The 23835-nt window shown below is 45.6% G+C and overlaps 1 protein-coding gene across 1 annotated transcript in view; it reads right to left on the minus strand.

Annotated features, from left to right (window-relative positions):
- LOC132820338 (glypican-6-like) overlaps positions 1 to 22081 on the minus strand; it is a 207406-nt gene extending 185325 nt beyond the window's left edge. Inside the window, exon 1 of the mRNA XM_060832360.1 lies at positions 21616 to 22081. Coding sequence (XP_060688343.1) covers positions 21616 to 21772 — 157 coding nt within the window. The 5' untranslated portion in view covers positions 21773 to 22081. The remainder of the gene's footprint in view (positions 1 to 21615) is intronic.
- Between the last annotated feature and the right edge of the window lie 1754 nt (positions 22082 to 23835).

Below are 23835 nucleotides of genomic sequence, written 5' to 3' on the forward strand. Positions count from 1 at the left end.
TAACTTCACATTTTCCCACATTATACCTCACTTGCCAACTTTTTGCCCATTCGCTTTAGCCATCAATATCTTAACTGTTTATATCATCTCACAACTTGCCTTTTTACCTATTTTTGTCATCTGCAAATTTGGTTGCAGTATTCCTCCCTCAAAGTCAAAAACATGACAGTCACAGCATATAATAGCACTTATCTTTGTGGAACCCCCATTGGTCACAGGTCACCAACCTGAAAAAGAACCCTTTATTCCCACTCACCGTTTTCATGCCAATAAGACCACCTCCAACATCATCTTATGGCTTAACCTTTGTGAAGTACCTTACTGAATGCATTCTGCAAGTTCAAACACAACATATCTACTGGTTCCCCTCTATCCACTCTGGCTGAGGCTTCCTCAAAAAATCCTAATAAATTTCCCCTTCACGAAGCCATGAAAATTTACAAATTTCATCACTTTTTAGAAGTATTACAAATTTCTATTCTGATGCCTAAAGGGAATAACCTTACACTTAAGAGTCAGAAATGTACAGCACGAAAACAGATCGTTCGGTCCAACCCGTCCATGCCGACCCGATATCCTAACATAATCTAGTCCCATTTGCCAGCACTCGGCCCATATCCTTCAAGCTCTTCCTATTCATATACCCACCCATGTGCCTTTTAAATACTGCAATTGTACTTGCCTCCACCACTTCCTCTGGCAGCTCATTCCATACACGTGCCACCCTCTGTGTGAAAAAGTTGCCCCTTAGGTCCCATTTCTATCTTTCGCCTCTCACCGTAAACCTATGCCCTCTAGTTCTGGATTCCCTGACCCCAGGGAAAAGACTTTGTCTATTTATCCTGTCCATGCCCCTCATGATTTTATAAGCCTCTATAATGCCACCCCTCAGCCTCTGACGCTCCAGGAAAAACAGCCCCAGCCTATTCAACTCTCCCTATAGCTCAAATTCTCCAACCCTGGCAACATCCTTGTAAATCCTTTCTCAACCCTTTCAAGTTTCACAACATCGTCCAGCGAGGAAGAAGACCAGAACTGCACGCAATATTCCAACAGTGGCCTAACCAATGTCCTGTACAGCCACAACATGACCTCCCAACTCCTGTACTCTACTCTGACCAATAAATGAAAGCATACCAAAAGCCTCCTTCACTATCCTATCTACCGGTGACTCCAAGGAGCTATGAGCCTGCACTCCAAAGTATCTGTTCAGCAACAACCATTTGCCATTGTGGTGCCCATTAGCTTAATTTCTTCATCCTGTGATTTCATCAACATTATTCTGTTTCAGATCAGAAAAATCTTGGTCTAAACATGGAACAAAAAAACCTGAACTCCAGAGTTGGGAACAAAAAAACCTGAACTCCAGAGGTGGAAACCACCGCTCCTTGAACTCATGGCAGCATTTGATGCTGCATTGTCCTAAAGGTCAACAGGAATTGGGAAAAACTTTCTACTATCTTGAACTGTATCCACAAAGATCTGGATAACACATCTACATGGCTCATATCGTGGCAGTCAGCAGACATGTACATCAACAACTAATTGCATTCTACAAGATACACTGCAGCAATTCAGAGGGCTCCTACAAATGACACCTTCCAAATCCAAACAAGCAACCTCTACCACCTAAAAAGGACAAGGGCAGAAGATGCAACCATCCCGATTTGGGACTATATCACATTTCCTCTCTGCCATTGGGTTTATTAGCACTGTGATGTACCTCCATCCGCTAAAAGCAACAAGTAACCACCACCTTCTCCAGAGTAATTAAGGACCAGTATCTAACTTGCCAGGTGCACCAAATCCTATAAAGTATAAACTGAACTGCCATGGTGGGATTTTAAGCCTCAGCCTATAAATTATTAATCAGGCTTCTGAGTTACTAATTCAGAGACATAAGCAATAGACCACTGCAAACGAAAGTTTATGAATGAGTGGGTTCCAATGCTTTCAGTAATCCAATATCTTCCTGGCACTCATACAATACCAACTAGCTTGGCTACTAAAAGTTAAAGCATTTACCTTTATGCCTTTCTCCATCCTCCACCCCACATCAATGATTTAAAATTACTCACGTGCCAGTGGATAGGAGATTAATAGAAATGGTCAGAGCAATCCCACAGGCACAAAAAAAAACGATATGCTTCTAGCTAACATTTGTTCCCATCTAAAAACTGAAAGAACTGCAGACGCTGTAATTGAATTGAATTGAATTTATTGTCATGTGTGCCGAGGCACAGTGAAAAGCTTTGTCTTGCAAGCAATACAGGCAGATCACAGAGTTAGGTAGCATAGATAAGTAAATAATAGATAAACAGCAGCAAATAACAAGAACACAGGAACACAGGTACGCTGCACAGGCGAATGTTAATAGTTTGTAAGTCATTCCATTTTCTAACAACAGTAGGATAGAAACTGTTAAACAAAAATTGCTGGAAAGGTTTAGCAGGTCCAGCAGCATCTATGGAGAGAAATCAGAGTTACCATTTCGGGTTGAGTCACCCTTCCTCCAAAACCCTAAGCTTTTCGAGCAATTTCTAGTTTTGTTTGCTCCTATCTTCTATAAATTTCACAATAAGTTTCAACATACGTGAAAAGAAACTTAACTATCATCCAAAGAGGAGGAAGGAGAGATTTCAGAAACAATGCGTGAATATAAAAGTTAAATTTCTAAAGTCACATGTTCAGCTTGTAGCATACAGTACTAGCCCACTTTCAGGCAACACAAGCCCAGAATCTGGAGCAAAAACAGGGATGAATGACATCCAATGATCCTGCTCAATGACAGTTTAACAAACCTTCTGAGTCAAACCACTGTCTGAGCTGCAGGAAAGAAAACAGAATGACTAAATTAAAACTGTTTTTCCTTCACAGCCACATCAGTGAAACGAGGATGGGCTGAATACTTCGAGCAGAAAAAAGTAGCCGCCAACCAAAATCTCGCATTTCATGAATACAGATTTTCATGCAATTATGGTGTGCAGACTTGAAAGTTTTGGAATACAGAAAACAAGGTTGTGTGCCAAACACTGAGAAACACACGTTCCAGCCTGCCTGCTACAGTCTCCTACTGAAAGAAGAAACAAGTACAACCTCCTCACTGTATCAAAGGAATGCAATCAGGACAACTTAAGGAATTTCAAAAGGTCAAAAATGGAAATTTGTTAACACTGGATAGCAAGTCAATAATAAAAATTCCCATGTACATTTCGAGAATGGGGAACAGAATGGAACATCATTGGAAGACCCTGGGTGAAATTAGAAGTTAGTATTGCAATTATAGGGAACATTGCTTTAAGTGAAACAGCATTCAGAGGGGAACATAAAAGCAAAGACGGAAATGGAGTAAGTACCCAGGACTGGGTGAACAAGAGCTTGCAGCTGTTCAATTTGTACTTTCTTGGAGGGGGTTGGGGGGAGGGTGGTGGTGGTGATTGAAATACTATGATACAATCAATGAAAAATCGTAAAACTTCCAAGAACCAAGTGAACCCTGCTTTGGCATGAGGCAAGTCTTCTTTTTTGCCACACATCAGTCAATTCAAACTCATCTGAAAATGAAATATCCTCTAATCACACCAGTCATGTAACAAGTCCATTAGCTCTTGTATATGTTTAAAATCTACGTCCCTCTGCACTCTATGAATAGCTCTTATATCTCCAAATCAAGGTTGAGATTGTTCTCTCCACATTTGAATGAGATTCTTTCCCCCATACCAACATCTGCAAAGTGAAACCAAGATGAATCTTTTCATCATCAACACCCTGACCATATCTTCTAAAGACACGAGATCTGCCCATAGTCACTGCTCTAGCTGTTTTTTTTTAAAATCACACTTGGACCATGGGCTTCACTGGCTTTTAAAAAAATTATTCACAGGATAAGGGCATGACTCACTGGACCAACATTTATTGTTCATCCCTAAATGCCCAGTGGACATTTTAAGAGTCAACCACATTGCTGGGTATGTGGAGTCACCTGTACACCAGACCAGGTAAGGATGGCAGTTCCATGGTCACCATTGGACTCTTGATACAAGATGTTTTTTGTTCTACTGAATTTGAATTCCACCATCTGCCATGGTGGGATTTGAATCCAGGTCATAGAAATGTTCAGCATGGAAACAGACCCTTTGGTCCAACTTGTCCTGTCGACTAGATATCCCAACCCAATCTAGTCCCACCTGCCAGCACCCAGCCCATAACCCTCCAAACCCTTCCTATTCACATACCCATCCAAATGCCTCTTAAATTTTGCAATTGTACCAGCCTCCACCACTTCCACTGGCAGCTCATTCCACACACGTACCACCCTCTGCGTGAAAATGTTGCCCCTTAGGTTTCTTTATATCTTTCTCCTCTCACCCTAAACCTATGCCCTCCAGTTCTGGACTCCCCCAGCCCAGGGAAAAGACTCTGTCTATTTATCCTATCCATGCCACCGTGGGCGGCACGGTGGCAGTGGGCGGCACGGTGGCAGTGGGCGGCACGGTGGCACAGTGGTTAGCACTGCTGCCTCACAGCGCCTGAGACCCGGGTTCAATTCCCGACTCAGGCGACTGACTGTGTGGAGTTTGCATGTTCTCCCCGTGTCAGCGTGGGTTTCCTCTGGGTGCTCCGGTTTCCTCCCACAGTCACAAAGATGTGCGTGTCAGGTGAATTGGCCATGCTAAATTGCCCATAGTGTTAGGTAAGGGGTAAATGTAGGGGTATGGGTGGGTTTCGCTTCGGCGGGTCGGTGTGGACTTGTTGGGCCGAAGGGCCTGTTTCCACACTGTAAATCTAATCTAATCTAAAAAAAAATGTCCCTCATGATTTTATAAATCTCTATAAGGTCACCCCTCTGCCTCTGACATTCCAGGGAAAACAGCCCCAGCCTATTCTACGTCTCCCTATAGCTCAAATCCTCCAACCGTGGCAACATCCTTGTAACTCTTTACTCAACCCTTTCAAGTTTTACAACATCCTTCCGATAGGAAGAACAGAATTGCACGCAATATTCCAAAAGTGGCCTAATCAACTTCCTGTACAGCCACAACATGACTTCCCAACTCCTCAGGACATACCTGAATCTCTGGATTTATTATCTACCATTAATACCACCAGGTCATCACAGACTAGGCCAGTGTTTATTACCCATCGCTAGTTGCTTTGGAGGCAGCTCCAGAGAGGTGCCATCATCAAAGCCTGCAGTTCACGTACCATTAAGGAGAATGTTCTAAGGTTTTGACCCAGTGACAGTGACGTAAACGCAATTTATTTCCAAGTCAGAATGGTGAGTGCCTTAGAAGGAAACTTAAATAGGGTGTTGTTTCCCATTACAGATTTGGTTATAATGGTGTACTTTATTTGATTTAAGTTATTACTATCACACGTACCGAAGCAATGTCAAAAGTGTTCTCTTACATGCTTTACAGTGGACTGTGCCATACAAGAGCATCAGGGTAACAGAACACAGAGTGCAAGATACAGTCAGTGAGAAGATACTGAGAGAAATCAACATTAACATTAAAGAAGTCCATTCAAAGGTCTGATAACACCAGGGAAGCAGCTGTTCTTGAATCAATTTGTATGTGTATACGAACTTTCATATCGTCAGAAATATACAGAAATGTGGAGCACAGTATAACCAGATTGGGATGGGACTCTGATTTCGTTGGCTTCTTTCCTGAGGCAGCAGGAAGCATATACAGAGTCAGTGGATGGAGTGTTGGTTTGCATGATGGACTGGGCTGTGTTCATAACTCTAATTTCTTGCAGTCTTGGGAAGAGCAGTTGAGGTGATGCATCCACATCGGAAGCTTTCGCTGCTGCATGTATAAACATTGCTAAGAGTCCTTGTGTACATGCTGAATTTCCTTAGCCTCTTGAGGAAGTAGAGGCGTAGCTGTGCTTTCTTGACTGTGGTGTCAAAGTGGGTGGACCAGGACAGATTGTTGGTGATCATGACTCCCTGCAACTGAACGCTTTCGACCATCTCCACCGCAGCACCATTGATGCAGACAGGGGCTATGCCCTCCACTCCATTTTCTAACGTTAATGACCAGCTTCTTGGTTTTGCTGACAGTGATGGAGAGATTGGCATCTTTACACCATGCTATTAAGCACTCACTCTCTCTCTTATACTCCAGCTTGTTGTTGCTAGAGATCCGTCCTTTGAGGTGGTGTCATCAGCAAATTTGTAAAGTGAGTTGGTGCGAAATTTGGCCACACAGTTGTGTGTAAAGGAGTACAGTAGTACATTAAGTACGTGTGTCGCCGGTGTCGAGGATTATCCTCTTGCTTATCCTTACTGACTGTGGTCCGTTGGTCAGGAAGACGAGAATTACTTACATAATGTGGAGGACAGACTTAGGTCAGAGTTTGGAGATGAGTTTGTTTGGAATTATGGTGTTGAAGGCGAAGCTGCAGTCACTAAGTAGAAGCCTGAAATAGGCATCCTTGTTGCCCAGATGTTTGAGGGATTAGTAGAAGGCCATGGACATGGCATCTACTGTGGGCCTGTTGCACTGGTAGACAAAGTGCAAGGGATCAAGGCAATTTGGTAGGCTGGTGTTGATGGGAGCCATGACCAACCTCCCGAAACACTTCATAATTATGGATGTCAGAACCACTGAGTGGTCGTCACTAAGGCACCCTGCACGACTTTTCTTTGGCATTGGGATGATGGTGGTCTTCTTGAATTAGGTGGAGACTTCAGACCGTAATGAGGAGAGGTTGAAGATGTCTGCAAATATTCCCACCCGCTGGTCTGCACAAGATCTGAATGTATGGACGGAGACGCCATCCGGGCCATTCGTTGTGCATGGGTTCATCCTTAAGAAGGCCGATCTAACGCCTGCAGCGGTGACAGACTACAGGTGCATCCAAGATTGATGGGTCAGGTGATATAGTTTCACTGCCCTTCTGTTGAAAATGAGCATTGGAACGCATTGAGCTCATCCGGTAGGGATGTACTGTTGCCCATGATTCTGTTCGTCTTTGCTTTGTAGCCCATTATGTCGTCTAAGCTTAATTACTCAAATATATATATAGGGATACTAGTAATGCAAAGGGCAGCAAATTGCCAAGCATTCCAATGTGTTCAGGTGAACTTTCTACAATAATATGCCTAATCTAAGAGGAAAGGGTGCATCGTTGGACCTATTTCTTGGAAATAAAGTGGGCCAAGTATCAGTGGGGAAAATATTTAGGAGACAGTACTCATTATACAGCTTAGGATGCTGGTACATAATGGTCAATTCACAGTAATTATCGTAGAGCCAGGTTCAATGGGGCAAGATTTGAACTTGGCAGCATAAACTGTAACTGAGCAATGGCCTACCTTTAAAAGAACAGATGGTTCAGCTATTGTCAAGGTATATTCCTCAAACAGGAAAGTCAGATAAACAAATCCAGAACTCCCTGGATGACAAAGAAGATAGAAATTAAGAAGAAAAAAAGTGTGCTTCTGTCAAGTATCAAGCAGAAAATACAACCAGAGGACCAAGACAAATACAGAGGATTCAGGCAAGATATGAAAAAGCATATTAAAAGGACCAAAGGAAAATTATGAGTCAACATAAAGGGAATTGTAAAGTCTTTTTTAAAAGGAAGGAGGAGTGGGGCCAAAAGGGGGTTTTTACATGTGGAGGCAATGGACATGGTTGAGGTGCTAAATGAATACTCTACGTGTCTTTAAAGCAAGCAGAGTAGATGCTACCAAAGCCAGTCACTAGAAGGGTTCAAAATGGATAAGGAAGCAGTGTTGAATAGACTATCGGTACTTAATGGTTCAAGTTACTGGGAGTGGATGAAATGCATCCAAAGATATTGAAGGAAGCGAGAATGGAAATTGCAAAGACACTGGCCATAATCCTTCAGTCTTCCCCAGACTCAGGGGTAACACAAAAAGACTGGGGAATTGCAAATATCACACTCTTGTACAAAAAATGCTTAAGGATAAGTGCAGAAATTATAGACCAGCCCATTTAATAATACTGGTGAGGGTGCTTCTAGAAACAATTATTCAGAATAGAGTTAGTGGCTACATGGTAAAAGGTAGGTTGATTAGGAAGAATCAGACTGCATTTCTAAAGGAGCAGTCGTGTTTAACTAACAAAAACAAATTGTTGGAGAAATTCAACAGGCCTGGCAGCATCAGCAAAAATACAATTAACATTTTGAGTCCAGTTACCCTTCAAGGTCAACAACTCTGTTTGTTTTAGATATTAATGGCTAACTTGGAGCTTTTTTTTAAAAAGAGATAGCAGACACGGTTATGAGGATAATGCTGTTGATATGATGTATATGGACTTTCAGGCAGTGTTTAACATAATGTCGCACAGACTTAAGAGAATACAAGGAACATTAACTACCTGGATACAAAATTAGCCCAGCGACAGATAACAGAGCGTAATTGCCAATGGATATCTTTCACACTAGTGGAAGGTTTGTACTGCAGTTCCCCTGGGATTGTTACTCCAGCCCTTGCTGTACAGGATACACTGGTATGTTAATGATCTATCCAGGGGATAATTTCAAAGTTTGCTGATGATACAAAACTTGGAATTATTGTAAACTGAGGAGGACAACAGTGCTGAACTTCAAAAGGACATAGACAAGTTGGTGGAATGGGTACATACATGGCAGGTGACGGTCAAAGCAGAGAAGCAGGAGGCATTTTAGGAAGAACATGAACAAGCAATATAAATTAAAGGTACAATTCTACAAGGATTGCAGAAGCAGAGGGACCAGTGTGAAGAAAAAATTGAAGGTGGCAGGACAGAGAATAGCAGTTAATAAATAACACAGTACTCTCAGTTTATTAATGGGATATACAGTACAAAAGCAAGAAGGTTACACTGAATAGACAAGCCACTGGCTAGACCTCGATGAGAGAAGCAACTTTCAAAAAACTATGTATCTGAACCCCTAGGATTCTGTTTGACACCACCACCCAGGGCCCTACCATTAACTGTTTAAGATCCCCCCTTGTTCGTTTAACCAAAACGCAATACCCCTTACTTATCCGGTTGTAGGTTTGCTCACTGAGCTGGTAGATTTGTTCTCAGACATTTCATCACCATGCTGGGTAACATAGTCAGTGAGCCTCTGACGAAGCACTGCTGTTCTGTCCCGCTTTCTATTTGTGTGTCTTGGTCTGTTATCGTGGATAATATCACTCCCAGTTAATTTTCTGAACGGTTGGTAAATGGGGTCCAAATCAATATGTTTGTTAATGGAGTTCTGGTTTGAATGCCTGGCCTCTAGGAATTCCCATGCATGTCTTTGTTTAGCATGTTCCAGGATGAATGTATTGTCCGAGTCAAACTGGTGTCCCTCTTCATCTGTGTGTATGAGCACCAGTGATAGCTAGTGCACATGTATCCTGGTGGCTAGTTTCCTGCCTGTCTGTCCAATGTAATGTTTGTTGCAGTCTTTGCAGGATATTTTGTAGAACACCCTGCAAGATTTGCTTTCCCAAAATGCAGCATCTCATATTTATCTAAATTAAATTCCATCTGTCACTTCTCAGCCCATTGGCCCATCTGGTCCAGATCCTGTTGTAATCTGAGGTAACCTTCTATACCTCTTATGCTCACATCCAAATCATTTGTATAAATGATGAAAAGTAGAGGACCCAGCACCGACCCCTGCGGCACTTCACTGGTCACAGGCCTCCAGTCTGAAAAACAAACCGCCACCACCGCCCTCTGTCTCCTACCTTTGAGCCAGTTCTGTACCCAAATGACAAGTTCTCCCTGTATTCCATGAGATCTACCTTCCTAACCAGTCTCCATGGGGAACCTTGTCAAATAGCTTACTGAAGTCCATATAGATCACATTCACCGTTCTGCTCTCATCAATCCTCTTTGTTACTTCTTCAAAAAACTCAATCAAGTTTGTGAGACATGATTTCCCACGCACAAAGCTATGTTGACTATCCCTAATCAGTCCTTGACCTTCCAAATACATGAACATCCTGCCCCTCAGGATTCCCTCCAACAACTTCGGGCAGCACGGTGGCACAGTGGTTAGCACTGCTACCTCACAGCGCCAGAGACCCGGGTTCAATTCCTGCCTCAGGCAATTGTCTGTGTGGAGTTTGCACATTCTCCCCATGCCTGCATGGGTTTCCTCCTGGAGCTCCAGATTCCTCCCACAGTCCAAAGATGTGCAGGTTAGGTGAATTGGCCATGCTAAATTGCCCAGTGTTAGGTGCGTTAGTCAGATGAAAATGGGAGCGGGTCGGTGTGGACTGGTTGGGCCGTAGGGCCTGTTTTCAAACCGTAGGGAATCTAATCTAAACTTGCCCACCACCGACATCAGGCTCACTGGTCTATAATTCCCTGACTTGCCCTTACCACCTTTCTTAAATAATGGTAACATGTTAGCCAACCTCCAGTTTTCTGGCACCCAACCTGCGACTATCGATGATACAAACATCTCAGCAACGGACCCAGCAATCACTTCCCTAGTTTCCCACAGAGTTATAGGGTACATCTGGGTAAAAGCAAGGGCGGCAGATGCTGGAAACCAGATTCTAGACTAGAGTGGCGCTGGAAAGGCACAGCAGTTCAGGCAGCATCCGAGGAGCAGGAAAATCGACGTTTCAGACAAAAGCCCTTCATCAGGAATACAGGCAGAGTGCCTGCAGGGTGGAGAGATAAATTAGAGGAGGGTGGGGGTGGGGAGACAGTAGCATAGGGTACAATGGGTGAATGGGGGTGGGGATGAAGGTGATAGGTCAGAGAGAAGGGTGGAGTGGATAGGTGGAAAAGAAGACAGGCAGGTAGGACAAGTCATGGGGACAGTGCTGAGCTGGAAGTTTGAAGCTGGGGTGAGGTGGGGGAAGGGGAAATGAGGAAACTGGTGAAGTCCACATTGATGCCCTGGGTTTGAAGTGTTCCGAGGTGAAAGATGAGGCGTTCTTCCTCCAGGCGTCGGGTGGTGAGGGAGCGGCGGTGAAGGAGGCCCAGGACCTCCATGTCCTCGACTGAGTGGAAAGGGGAGTTGAAATGTTGGGCCACAGGGCGGGGTGGTTGGTTGGTGCAGTTTCCCCGAGATGATCCCTAAAGTGCTCTGCTCGGAGGCGTCCAGTGTCCCCAATGTAGAGGAGACCGCATCAGGAGGAACGGATACAATAAATGATGTTGGTGGATGTGCAGGTAAAACTTTGATGGATGTGGAAGGCTCCTCTGGGGCCTTGGATAGAAGTGAGGGAGGAGGTGTGGGCGCAGGTTTTGCAATTCCTGTGGTGGCTGGGGAGGGTGCCAGGACGGGAGGGTGGGTTTGTTGGGGGGGGGGGGGGGCGTGGACCTGACCAGGTAGTCACGGAGGGAACGGTCTTTGCGGAAGGCGGAAAGGGGTGGAGAGTGAAGTATATCCCTGGTGGTGGGGTCAGTTTGGAGGTGGCGGAAATGTCGTCGAATGATTTGGTTTATGTAAAGGTTGGTAGGGTGGAAGGTGAGCACCAGGGGGACCATCTGGTGTGTTCTGTGTTGGAACTGGTCCTCCTGGGAGCAGATATGGCGGAGGTGGAGGAATTGGGAATACAGGATGGCATTTTTGCAAGAGGTAGGGTGGGAAGAGGTGTAATTCAGGTAGCTGTGGGAATCGGTGGGTTTGTAAAAAATGTCAATCGTCATTAATGGAGATGGAGAAGTCCAGGAAGGGGAGGGAGGTGTCATGAGATGGTCCAGGTAAATTTAAGGTCAGGGTGGAATGTGTTGGTGAAGTTGATAATTGCTAAACCTCCTTGTGGGAGCACAAGGTGGCATCAATGCAGTCATCAATGTTGCGCAGGAAGAGGTGGGGAGTGGTGCCGGTGTAACTATGGAAGATAGACTGTTCTACATAGCCAACGAAGAGACATGCATAGCTGGGGCCCATATGGGTGCCTATGGCTACCTCTTTGGTCTGGAGAAAGTGGGAGGATTCGAAGGAGAAATTGTTAAGGGTGAGGACCAGTTCAGCCACACAAATAAGTGTGTCGGTGGAAGGGTACAGTTGGGGACATCGGGAGGCCCTGGTCATGGTGAATGGAGGTGTAGAGGGATTGGATATTCATGGTGAAAATGAAGTTTTGGAGGAGGTGGAGGGCATGGGTGGTGTCTCAAACGTATGTGGGGAGTTCCTGGACTAGAGGAAATAGGACAGTGTTGAGATAGGTAAAGATGAGTTCAGTGGGGCAGGAGCATGCTGAGGCAATGAGTTATGAGCAGGGGTGGTGTTCCCCGCAGGGTTCTGGGGGGCAGGGATGGTGACAATGGGGTCTGTGGGGGGCGTGTTAGCAGAATGCAGGTGAGTGGCGCTGGTGGGGGCGGAAGTGGTGGCAAACACAGAAGTTGGGGGGGGCACTGAGCACGTGACATCAGCAATGATGTGAGGGGCAGAAGTGATGTCACGTGTGGTGCATGAGAAATTGTGAGGGGCAGAAGTGGCTGTGGAAGCAGCCATGATGGGGGCAGAAGTGATGTCATCAATCACTACGGGGGGTGGTAGCTGCACCAGCCGCATGGCTAATGGCGTCCGAGCATTCCAGAGGCCGGGGGAATCTTCTGGAATGTTTGAGAAGTGCTGGTTATGGAGGTGGGTAGATAACAAACAGTATTTCAACACCATCTCAAATATCAAAAACTGCAAGTACAACAAAGTTTTATCTTTTAACTTCCGTCCCTCACATCATCGCAGATGTCACACGCTCAGTGACTTCCGCCCCCCTGACTGCAATGTTTGCCACCACTTTCACCCCCACCAACTCCACTCACCTGCATTCTGCTGACACCCCCCCCCCACCGATCCCACTGTCACCATCCCCGCCCCCAGAACCCTGCAGGGAACACCACCCTGCTCATGACTCCACCCCCATTCCCCCACCATCACACCCACACCAGTTGCAGGCTTCGCCCCCACTCCCAGCTCCACACTCACACCAGATCCCAGCTCCCAGCCCTGCCGAGTTTTCACCATCCTTCCAGACCTCCCCCTCACTGAGGACGCAAGATCAGTCCTCAGCATTGGACTCACCTTCATCCCCCTCAGCCCTCACATCAACAAATTTAATACACGCCATGACGTCTAAAACTTCTTCTGTCGCCTCCATCTCCGAGCTTACTTTCACAATCAGGATTCCCGCCCACCTTCCGAGGACCCCTTCGCCCACCTCCAACACACTGCATCCACCTGGACACCCCACACTGGCCTATTACCCGCCTCGACCTCTTCATTTCCAATTGCCACCGGAACATTAACCGCCTCAACCTGTCTATCCCCCTCTCCCCCACTCCAACCTCTCACCCTCTCAACCCACAGCCCTCCACTCCCTCTGCTCCAATCCTGACCTCACCATCAAGCCAGCGGATAAAGGGGGCGCAGTGGTAGTCTGGCGAACTAACCTCTACACCGCTGAAGCCAGATGCTAACTCAAAGACACCTCCACCTACTGCCCCCTCGACCATGACCTCACCCCCCCAACACCAAACCATCATCTCCCAGACCATACAGAACCTCATCACCTCAGGAGATCTCCCACCCACAGCTTCAACCTCATGGTCTGGGAACCCCGCACCGCCCAATTCTACTTCCTTCTCAAAATCCACAAGCCTCACACCCTGGCCAACCCATTGTCTCAGCATGCTCCTGCCCCACTGAACTCAGCTCTACCTACCTCAACACTGTCCTATCCCCCCAGTCCAGGAGCTCCCCACATACGTTCGTGACACCACCCAGGCCCTCCACCTCCTCCAAGATTTCCGTTTCCCCGACCCCTAAGGCCTCATCTTCACCATGGATATCCAATCTCTCTACACCTCCATCTGCCATGACCAGGGCCTCCAAGCCCTCCATTTCTTCCTCTCCCGACATCCCCAACAGTACCCTTCCACTGACACACTCATTCGTTTGGCTGAACTGGTCCTCACCCTCAACAATTTCTCTTTCAAATCCTCCCACTTCATCCCAAGCAAAGGGGTAGCCATGGGCACCCGTATGGGCCCCAGCTATGTATGTCTCTTCATTGGCCACGTAGAACAGTCCATCTTCCATAGTTACACCGACACCACTCCCCACTCTTCCTTCGCTATACTGATGACTGCATTGGCACCACCTCATGCTCCCGCGAGGAGGTTGAGCAATTCATCACCTTCACCAAAACATTCCACCCTGACCTTAAATTTACCTGGACCATCTCTGACACCTCTCTCCCCTTCCTGAATCTCTCTATCTCCATTAATGACGACTGACTTGACACCAACATTTTTTTTCCAAACTCACCGACTCCCACAGCTACCTGGATTACACCTCTTCCTACCCTACCTCCTGCAAAAAATGCCATCCCGTATTCCCAACTCCGCCTCCGCCATATCTGCTCCCAGGAGGACCAGTTCCACCACAGAACACACCAGATGGCCTCCTTCTTTTGAGACCTCAATTTCCCTTCCCACGTGGTTAATGATGCCCTCCAACGCATCTCGTCCACATCCCGCACCTCCGCCCTCAGACCCCATCCCTCCAACCGTAACAAGTACAGAACCCCCCTGGTGCTCACCTTCCACCCTACAAACCTTCGCATAAACCAAATCATCCGCCGTCATTTCCGCCACCTCCAAACGGACCCCACCATCAGGGATATATTTCCCTCTCCACCCGTTTCCGCCCCACGCAAAGAGCATTCCCTCCGCGACTACCTGGTCAGGTCCATGCCCCCCAACAAACCCACCCTCCCTCCTGGCACCTTCCCCTGCCACCACAGGAATTGCAAACCTGCACCCATACCTCCTCCCTCACCTCCATCCAAGGCCCCAAAGGAGCTTTCCATATCCAAAGTTTTATCTGCACATCCACCAATATCATTTATTGTATCCGTTGCTTCCAATGCAGTCTCCTCTCCTGGGGGCCTCCTAGCAAAGCGCTTCAGGGAACATCTCTGGGACACCCGCACCAATCAACCACTCCACCCTGTGGCCCAACATTTCAACTCCCCCTTCCACTTAGCCAAGGACAAGGAGGTCCTGGGCCTCCTTCACCGCCGCTCCCTCACCACCTGACGCCTGGAGGAAGAACGCCTAATCTTCCCCCTCTGAACACTTCAAACCCAGGGCATCAATGTGGATTTCACCAGTTTCCTCTATTTCCCCTTTCCCCACCTCACCCCAGTTCCAAACTTCCCGCTCAACACTGTCCCCATGACTTATCCTACCTGCCTGTCTTCTTTCCCACCTATCCACTCCACCCTCCTCTCTGATCTATCACCTTCATCCCCACCCCCATTCACCCATTGTACTCTATGATACAGTCTCCCCACCCCCACCCTCCTCTCATTTATCTCTCCACCCTGCAGGCACTCTGCCTATATTCCTTTTGCCCGAAACATTGATTTTCCTGCTCCTCGGATGTTGCCTGAACTGCTGTGCCTTTCCAGCGCCACTCTAGTCTAGAATCTAGGGTACATCTGATCAGGTCCTGGGGACTTATCCGCTTTTATGTTTTTCAAGGCATCCAGCACTTCCTCCTCTGTAATATGGACATTTTTCAAGGTGTCACCATCGATTTCCCTACAATATAAAGGAGGATAGTAAAAGCTTTTTTAGGCATGCGTAAGGCAAAAAAAATGGTTAAGACTAAAATTGGGCCCTTGAAGACAGAAATAGGGGAATATATTACGGGGAAAAAAGAAATGGCAGAAGAATTGAATTGGTACTTCAGATCGGTGTTCACTGGGGAAGACACCAGCAATCTCCCTGAGGTAACAGTGGCTGAAGGACCTGAACTGAAGGGAATTTATATTTGCCAGGAATTGGTGTTGGAGAGACTGTTAGGTCTGAAGGTTGATAAGTCCCTGGGGCCTGATGGTCTGCATCCCAGGGTACTGAAGCAGGTGGCTCGAGAAATCATGGATGCATTGGTGATTATTTTCCAGAGTTCGATAGATTCGGGATCCGTTCCTGCAGATTGGAGGGTGGCTAATGTTGTACCACTTTTTAAGAAAGGTGGGAGACGGAAAGCAGGAAATTATCGACCAGTTAGTCTGACTTCAGTGGTGGAAAAGATACTGGAGTCTATTATAAAGGATGAAATTATGACACATCTGGATAGTAGTAACAGGATAGGTCAGATTCAGCATGAATTTATGAAGGGGAAATCATGCTTCACTAATCTTCTGGAACTTTTTGAGGATGTAACTCTGAAGATTGATGAGGGAGATCCAGCAGATGTAGTCTACCTGGACTTTCAGAAAGCTTTTGATAAAGTCCCACATTGGAGGTTAGTGAGCAAAATTAGGGCACATGGTATTGGGGGCAAAGTACTAACTTGGATTGAAAATTGGTTGGCTGATAGGAAACAGAGTATTGATAAGCGGCTCCATTTCGGAATGGTAGATGCAGTTTAATGTGGATAAATGTATGGTTATCCACTTTGGTGGCAAGAACAGGAAGGCAAATTACTGCCTAAATGGAATCAATTTAGGTAAAGGGGCAGTACAGAGAGATCTGGGTGTTCTTGTACACCAGTCAATGAAGGTAAGCATGCAGGTACAGCAGGTAGTGAAGAAGGCTAATAACATGCTGGCCTTCATAACAAGAGGGATTGAGTATAGAAGCAAAGAGGTGCTTCTGCAGCTGTGCAGGGCCCTGGTGAGACCACACCTGGAGTACTGTGTGCAGTTCTGGTCTCCAAATTTGAGGAAAGGCAATCTGGCTATTGAGGGAGTGCAGCGTAGGTTCACAATTCCTGGAATAGCAGGACTACCTTACTCTGAAAGACTGGAGCGACTGGGCTTGTATACCCTTGAGTTTAGAAGACTGAGAGGGGATACAATTGAGACATATAAGATTATTAAAAGATTGGACACTCTGGAGGCAGGAAACATGTTTCCGCTGATGGGTGAGTGTCGAACCAGAGGACACAGCTTAAAAATATGGGGTAGACCATTTAGGACAGAGATGAGGAGAAACTTCTTCACCTAGAGAGTGGTGGCTGTGTGGAATGCTCTGCCCCAGAGGGCAGTGGAGACCTAGACTCTGGATTCATTTAAGAAAGAGTTGAATAAACCTCTCAAGGATAGTGGAATCAAGGGTTATGGAGATAAAGCAGGAACAGGATACTGATTAAGGATGATCAGACATGATCATATTGAGTGGTGGTGCATGCTCGAAGGGCAGAATGGTTTACTCCTGCACTTATTGTCTATTCTATATCTTCCATGTCCTTTTCCACAGTAAACACTGATGCAAAATAGTCATTTAGTATCTCCTGCAGTTCCACACAAAGGCCATTTTACTGATCTTTGAGGGGCCCTATACTCTCCCTCGTTACCCTTTTGTCCTTAATGTATTTGTAAAAACGCTTTGGATTCTCCTTAACTCTATTTGCCAAAGCTATCTCATGTCCCCTTTTTGCCCTCCTGATTTCCCTCTTAAGTATACACCTACTGTCTTTGTACTCTAAGGATTCACTCGATCTATCCGGTCTCTACCTGACATATGCTTCCTTCTTTTTCTTAACCAAACTCTCAATTTCTTTAGTCATCCAGCATTCCCTATACCTACCAGGCTTCCCTTTCACCCTGACAGGAACGTACTTTCTCTGGACTCTTGTTATCTCATTTCTGAAGGCTTCCCATCCTCCAGCTGTTTTGAAAGTTCTTACCTAATACCATCAAATTTGGCCTTCCTCCAATTTAGAACTTCAACTTTTCGATCTGGTCTATCCCTTTCCATCACTGTTTTAAAATTAATAGAATTATGGTCGCTGGCCCCAAAGTGCTCCCCCTACTGACATCTCAGTCACTAGCTCTTCCTTATTTCCCAAGAGTAGGTCAAGTTTTGCATCTTCTCTCATAGGTACATCTACATACTGAATCAGAAAATTGTCTTGTACGCACTTAAGGAATTCCTCTCCATCTAAACCCTTAAGACTAGGGCAGTCCCAGTCGATGTTTGGAAAGTTAAAATCCCCTACCATAACCACCTTGTTATTCTTACAGATAACAGAGATCTCCTTACAAATTTGTTTCTCAATTTCCCTCTGACTATTAGGGGGTCTTTAATATAATAACAAGGTAATCATCCCTTTCTTATTTCTCAGTTCCACCCCAATAACTTCCCAGGAATATCCTCCCTCAGTACAGCTGTAATGCTATCCCTCATCAAAAACGCCACTCCCCTCTTCTCTTGCCTCCCTTTCTATCCTTCCTATAGCATTTGTATCCTGGAACATTAAGCTGCCAGTCCTGCCCATCCCTGAACCATGTTTCTGCAATTGCTATGATATTCCAGTCCCATCTTCCTAACCATGTCCTGAGTACATTTGTCTTCCCTTTTAGGCCTCCTGCATTGAAATAAATACAGTTTAACTTATCAGTCCTACCTTGTTATCTGCTTTGTCCTTGCCTGCCCTGACTATTTGACTCACCTTTGTTCTCAACTGTACCAGTCTCAGATTGAAATCTTTCCTCACTATCTCCCTGGGTCCCACCCCCTCACCTTAAATCCTCCCAAGCAGCTCTAGCAAATCTCCCTGCCAGTATGTTAGGTGCATCCATCCTTCTTGTACAGGTCACATCTACCCCAAAACAGCTTCCAATGATCCAAAAATGTGAATCCTTCTCTCATATACCAACTCCTCAGCCTTGCATTCATCTGCTCTATCCTCCTATTCCTGCCCTCACTAGCTTGTACCACCAGGAGTAATCTAGATATTACTACTCTCGAGGACCTCCTTTTTAAATTCCTGCCTAACTTCCTGTAATCTTCCTTCAGAATCTCAATCTTTTCCCTTCCTATGTCATTGTACACTGTGGAACCAATGACCTCCTGCTGGCCCCTCTCCCCCGGACAGCATTCTGCATCCTCTCTGAGACATGAAATTTGAAAGGGTTCAGAAAAGGATCCTTTTACAAGGATGTTGCCAGGGTTGGAGGATTTGAGCTATAGAGAGAGGTTGAATATGCTAGGGCTGTTTTCCCTAGAGCATCAGAGGCTGAGAGGTGGGCCTTATAGGAGTTTATAAAATCATGAGGGGTATGGATAGGATAAATAGACAAAGTCTTTTCCCTGGGCTGGGGGAGTCCAGAACTAGAAGGCTTAGGTTTAGGGTGAGGAGGGAAAGATATAAAAGAGCCCTAAGGGGCAACTTTTCCACACAGAGAGTGGGTACATATATGGAACGAAGTGGTGGAGGCTGGTACAACTGCAACATTTAAAAGACATTTGGATGGGTAAATGAATAGGAAGGGTTTGGAGGGATATGCTGGCAGGTGGGATTAGATTGGGCCGGGATATCTGGTCGGCATGGACGGGTGGGACCGAAGGGTCTGTTTCCGTGCTGTACATCTCTTTGACACTTATTTGTAAAAGAAGCAAATGCAAGAGGCTCCAGTCTGGAATGCACTGCTTGGATGTGGCAGGAGCATGCTCCATTGAGGCATTCAAGAGGGCATCAAGTGACTATTTAAACAGAAATTGTGCAAGGGTATAGGGATAAGGCAAGAGAATGGCATTTTGTCATGGAGAGCTACTGCAATCACAGTGGGCTAAATGGCCTCTTCCACAACCATAGCATGACTGATTTATCCAACATTCCCAATTTGTTTTCAAATAGAGCAGAATGACAGTACAGAAAATCTTAATGGGAATCAACCATGATCAGGCATAATCAGGAATGTGGAGCTGAGACAAGAATCAGATCTGGCACGATCACATTGAATTCACAGCAGTTTAGAGGGGCCAAATGGCCTATTCTTGCTTATAATTCACACGTTCATAAAATGAGACAGACAGAGACGCTGAGACACAGACAGCCGTTACCGAGATCATTCTTTCATACAGAACTCGTCATCTGAATTCAAAAACATTCCTCAGCCACTACCTAAATCATATCTGGGGCTGCCTTAGTACAGACAGCAGCCGAACTAGCCTGCGTTGACAGCAGTCGAGACGCAGTTCAATGCTCCCAACATTCTGAAATTTTTCAGTGATTCAGTCATGCATTTTTGTTATTGTTGAAAGTGCTGCGGAATTACACTGCAGAAGTCGAAGACCTTGGTGGTCCCTGAAGGACTTGAGCAAAATAGCTAAGTTCTTTGTTCGTGTGAAGAATGCAGCCTATTTGGCCATTCAAACAAGAAGTAAAAGCAACTGGCCTGGGAAGGGAGTGAAGAGAAAGAAAGATGAAACAGAAAAAAAGAAAATAGCTTGGGCCTAATTACATTTACTAGCATTTTTTTCAGCCAGTTACAGATCAACAATTTCTTGCTTAAATGCTTTTTGGTGAATGTTAAGATGCAGTGCAGTGATTAAACATGTTTAAACTCATCTGTGAACTTTTGAAACCGACAGATTGGTCTGTGAACATTATTATCCAAACTAGTAGCAGTAAACCTGGTTAGATTGTTGATTAATATTATTGCAAATACTCATTATATCTGCTCAATCTGTAATGATGACAGGTTAAGCTTGGTTTTAGTTGGCTGAAATATCCAGGAATTTAAACGAGATTCATATACACTTTGTACTATTCTAATGGCAAGAATCACATGCAGCATTCTATATCAGTGTAGCTCGTACAATCCAGTCTTCCTTACAGCACATAGATAAAATAGAGGGACAGGTTAACAGTTTAAAAACACACTGCTCAATGCACACAGCTTTGCATAAAAGTTTTCTCTTATTGTGAAATGGAATGAACATTCTCTCACTAAAACTGGCATGAAGTAACACAAAGACAAACATACACATACCACTGAAACTGCTATGGACATGGGCCACAACACAAAAATACAATACACATGAAGTACAAATGATACTCTCATATACACTTGGCCCGAATCACCTCACCCCAACCTGAATTCAGGGTTCTGCTGTGATAACTCTAAGAAAATCCATCCATGCTCTCCTTCAAAATGTTCTCAGCATCAAAACTTATCAAATACTGAGTGTGTGGCCCAGTAATCCATACAGCCTGTCATCGCAAAAACTAAGAGGTGTCTGTTTCCTTCAACCTACAATTAGAAACTCTTACTCAGCGTCTTTACAAAGGAATTACCACACAGCCATAACATTCAGGATACCAAACTTTTATTTACATTAGAGTAACATTAAGCAAGGGACTGGACTCTGAATCCACAACAGCCAAACGATCATTCAGAGAAAAGAATGACAACTGCCTTTTCTTCTTCCCTTATCCAGACAGCCAAACACTACACCTGCAAAACAATGGCCTCAAGACCCTAGAACTTCTTCACCAAGGAACTGAAGTGGAGGCTATTCTCTCCACCCTCAGCCCCAAATGCCCAGACCAAACCCCTACAGCCATCTCAAACTCCTGTCCTACGATACCAGCCACTCATCACAGGATGAGCAGTACCTCAGGCAGCCACCTCAAAAAGACACCTAACCCACCAGAAAGCACCCCTATTCCAATTCCCGTGACCCTTCCCACTCCCCTCACTGACCATTAAAGCAGCCTACAGTTACAGCCCCATTCTCGATGGTCCTCCACCCGCAGTATTTTCCACTGTTCTGGTTCAGTTCAAATTTCTCACTATCAAACGTACAAACTAAAACGTTTTCTCCAGTCCCCTCCCACAGCGGCCTCACTATCCCACCCCCACCCTGGGCTGTCACTTACCCTCCTTGCCTTGCTGGCGGATGTTACTATGGCCGATGCCCCTCGGGTTGGAAACTTGCAGCAGTTCTAAGCAATTTCGCTTTGGGATCTCAGACCAAGCGGAGCCGCAGAGCAGGAGAAGGGCCAGAGCTAGGGCGCCCTGGGGCAGCGGGGACATAGTGCGAACAGAGTCGGAGCCTACGAGCACAGAAGTGGCCGGAGTCCGCTCTCCGGGAGGTTGGAAGTGGGGGGGGGGGGGGGGGGGGGGAGGAGGAGGAGGGATCCGGGAAAAGTTCACAAAGAGCTACGGGAACTCAGCACAGCCCCCGCGCATTATTCGATCCAGAGTCCATCACCGCAAGGCCTGCACCGATAGACGGAGTGAACAGCGGCCTCCATGGACCGCCCGGAACTGCTCACACCGCTCCCGGCAAAGGCACTCCGGGCCAGAGAATCCCGAACTTTGTCGCCGTGGAGCCGACTCTCAGACTCAACTTTACCGCGCCGGTATTGGCCAGTGACAAACGTCAATCATCAAGGCTACTCACCTGATTGAATAAAGGAAACGTTAGGGCGGGCCTTAGACACGAAATTAATGAATGAAATTTGGGAAGAAAGCGACTCATTCACACGCAAGGATCTCCAGGAACAAAGGAGCAGCGAGGGAGAGGGAGAGGAGCAGTACAACTCCTTTTACAGCAACCCACTTTACATTTTAGTCCAGTCTAAAACAACGAAAATTTAAAAGATGTAGACCGGGGACATGGGTTTGATTTTATAAAAGCCGAAAGAACTACGATTGCTGGAAATCAGGGAAAAAACAAATTGCTGGAAAAACTCAGCAACTGTGGCGAGAAAGCAGAGTTAACGTTTCGGGTCCAGTGACCCTTCTGAACACGAGTTTGATGCTTACCCATGGCAGATGGTGAAAGCTATCGCAAAGTCCCCTTTTTGCCCTCCTGATTTCCCTCTCACAGATGCTGCCAGACTTGTTGAGCTTTTCTAGCAATCACTGTAAATATCTACATTCAGACAGTTAAAGTCCTCAATTGTGAGCACTATCTAATGTTACAATCACTAACTCCTCTGATGATTTCCAAATATGTGCATGTTGGGGTGGATTGGCCATACTAAATTGCCCAGTGACCATGGATGTGCAGGCTAGGTGAATTAGCCATGGGAAATGCAGGGTTATGGAGTTAGGCTTGGGACTTAGGTCTGGGTGGGATGCTCTTTGGAGGGTTGGTGTGGACTCAAGGGGCCAAATGACCTGCTTCTTTGATTTGATCCTCTACATCTTCCCATTATCTGGTGGTCTCTAGATAACACTAAGCAATGTGATTGCACTTTTTGTTGTTCTCTAGTTCTCGTCAAATTGATTCTGTTCTCCAGCACGGCACTGATCTTAACCCTGTCATCTTCCTATCTTTCCTGAACATCTTATATTCATGAATATTTAACAATATTAAAGCAAAATGCTGCACATTTTGGAAAACTGAAATGAACAGAATGGGGTGGTTGGAACCCAACAGATCTAGCAGCACCTGTGGAGAGAGAGAAAGAGTTAATATTTTGAGTTGAGTATGAATCTTTTTTGGTTCCTATTTTGAAAACATTAACTCTGTTTTTCACTCCATGTATGCTGCTAAATGTGGGAGGTGTCTCCAACTCTTTACTTTATGGCTCAGGTTAGATAAGACTGATTTTTAAACATAAAAACAATCAACTCTGTAACTCCTCAATCTAATTTGCTACACTTTGTGCATTCAATGTGCATTGATTTCCTGACCTCATTACAGCCTTGGTTCAAACATGGACCAAAGAACTGAATTTCAGAGATGAGGGGAGAATAACAGTCCTTGACGTTGAAGCCACATTTGATTGTATTTAGCATCAATGAGCCCTAGCAAAACTAGAACCAATGATCTGGGGACAACTCTCCACTAGTTGAAGTAATACCCGGCACAAAGGAAAATAGTTGTGGTTGTTTGAGGTCAGACATCTCAAATCCAGGGCATCTCTGCAAGGGTTCCTCAGGATAGTGTCCTTGGCCCAACCATCTTCAACTTCAATCACTTTTGTCAATCCCTGCATCTTAAGGTCACTAATGATTGTATAATATTCAGCACAGTTCACAACGTCTCAGATTCTGAAACAATCCATGTCCATATGCAGCAAGACCTGGATAATATCCAGACTGGGGGTGGAAAATGGCAAGTAACATTCATGCCACACAAATGC

This window comes from Hemiscyllium ocellatum, chromosome 11 (genome assembly GCF_020745735.1).
Source record: "Hemiscyllium ocellatum isolate sHemOce1 chromosome 11, sHemOce1.pat.X.cur, whole genome shotgun sequence".
NCBI classification, from domain to species: Eukaryota; Metazoa; Chordata; class Chondrichthyes; order Orectolobiformes; family Hemiscylliidae; genus Hemiscyllium; species Hemiscyllium ocellatum.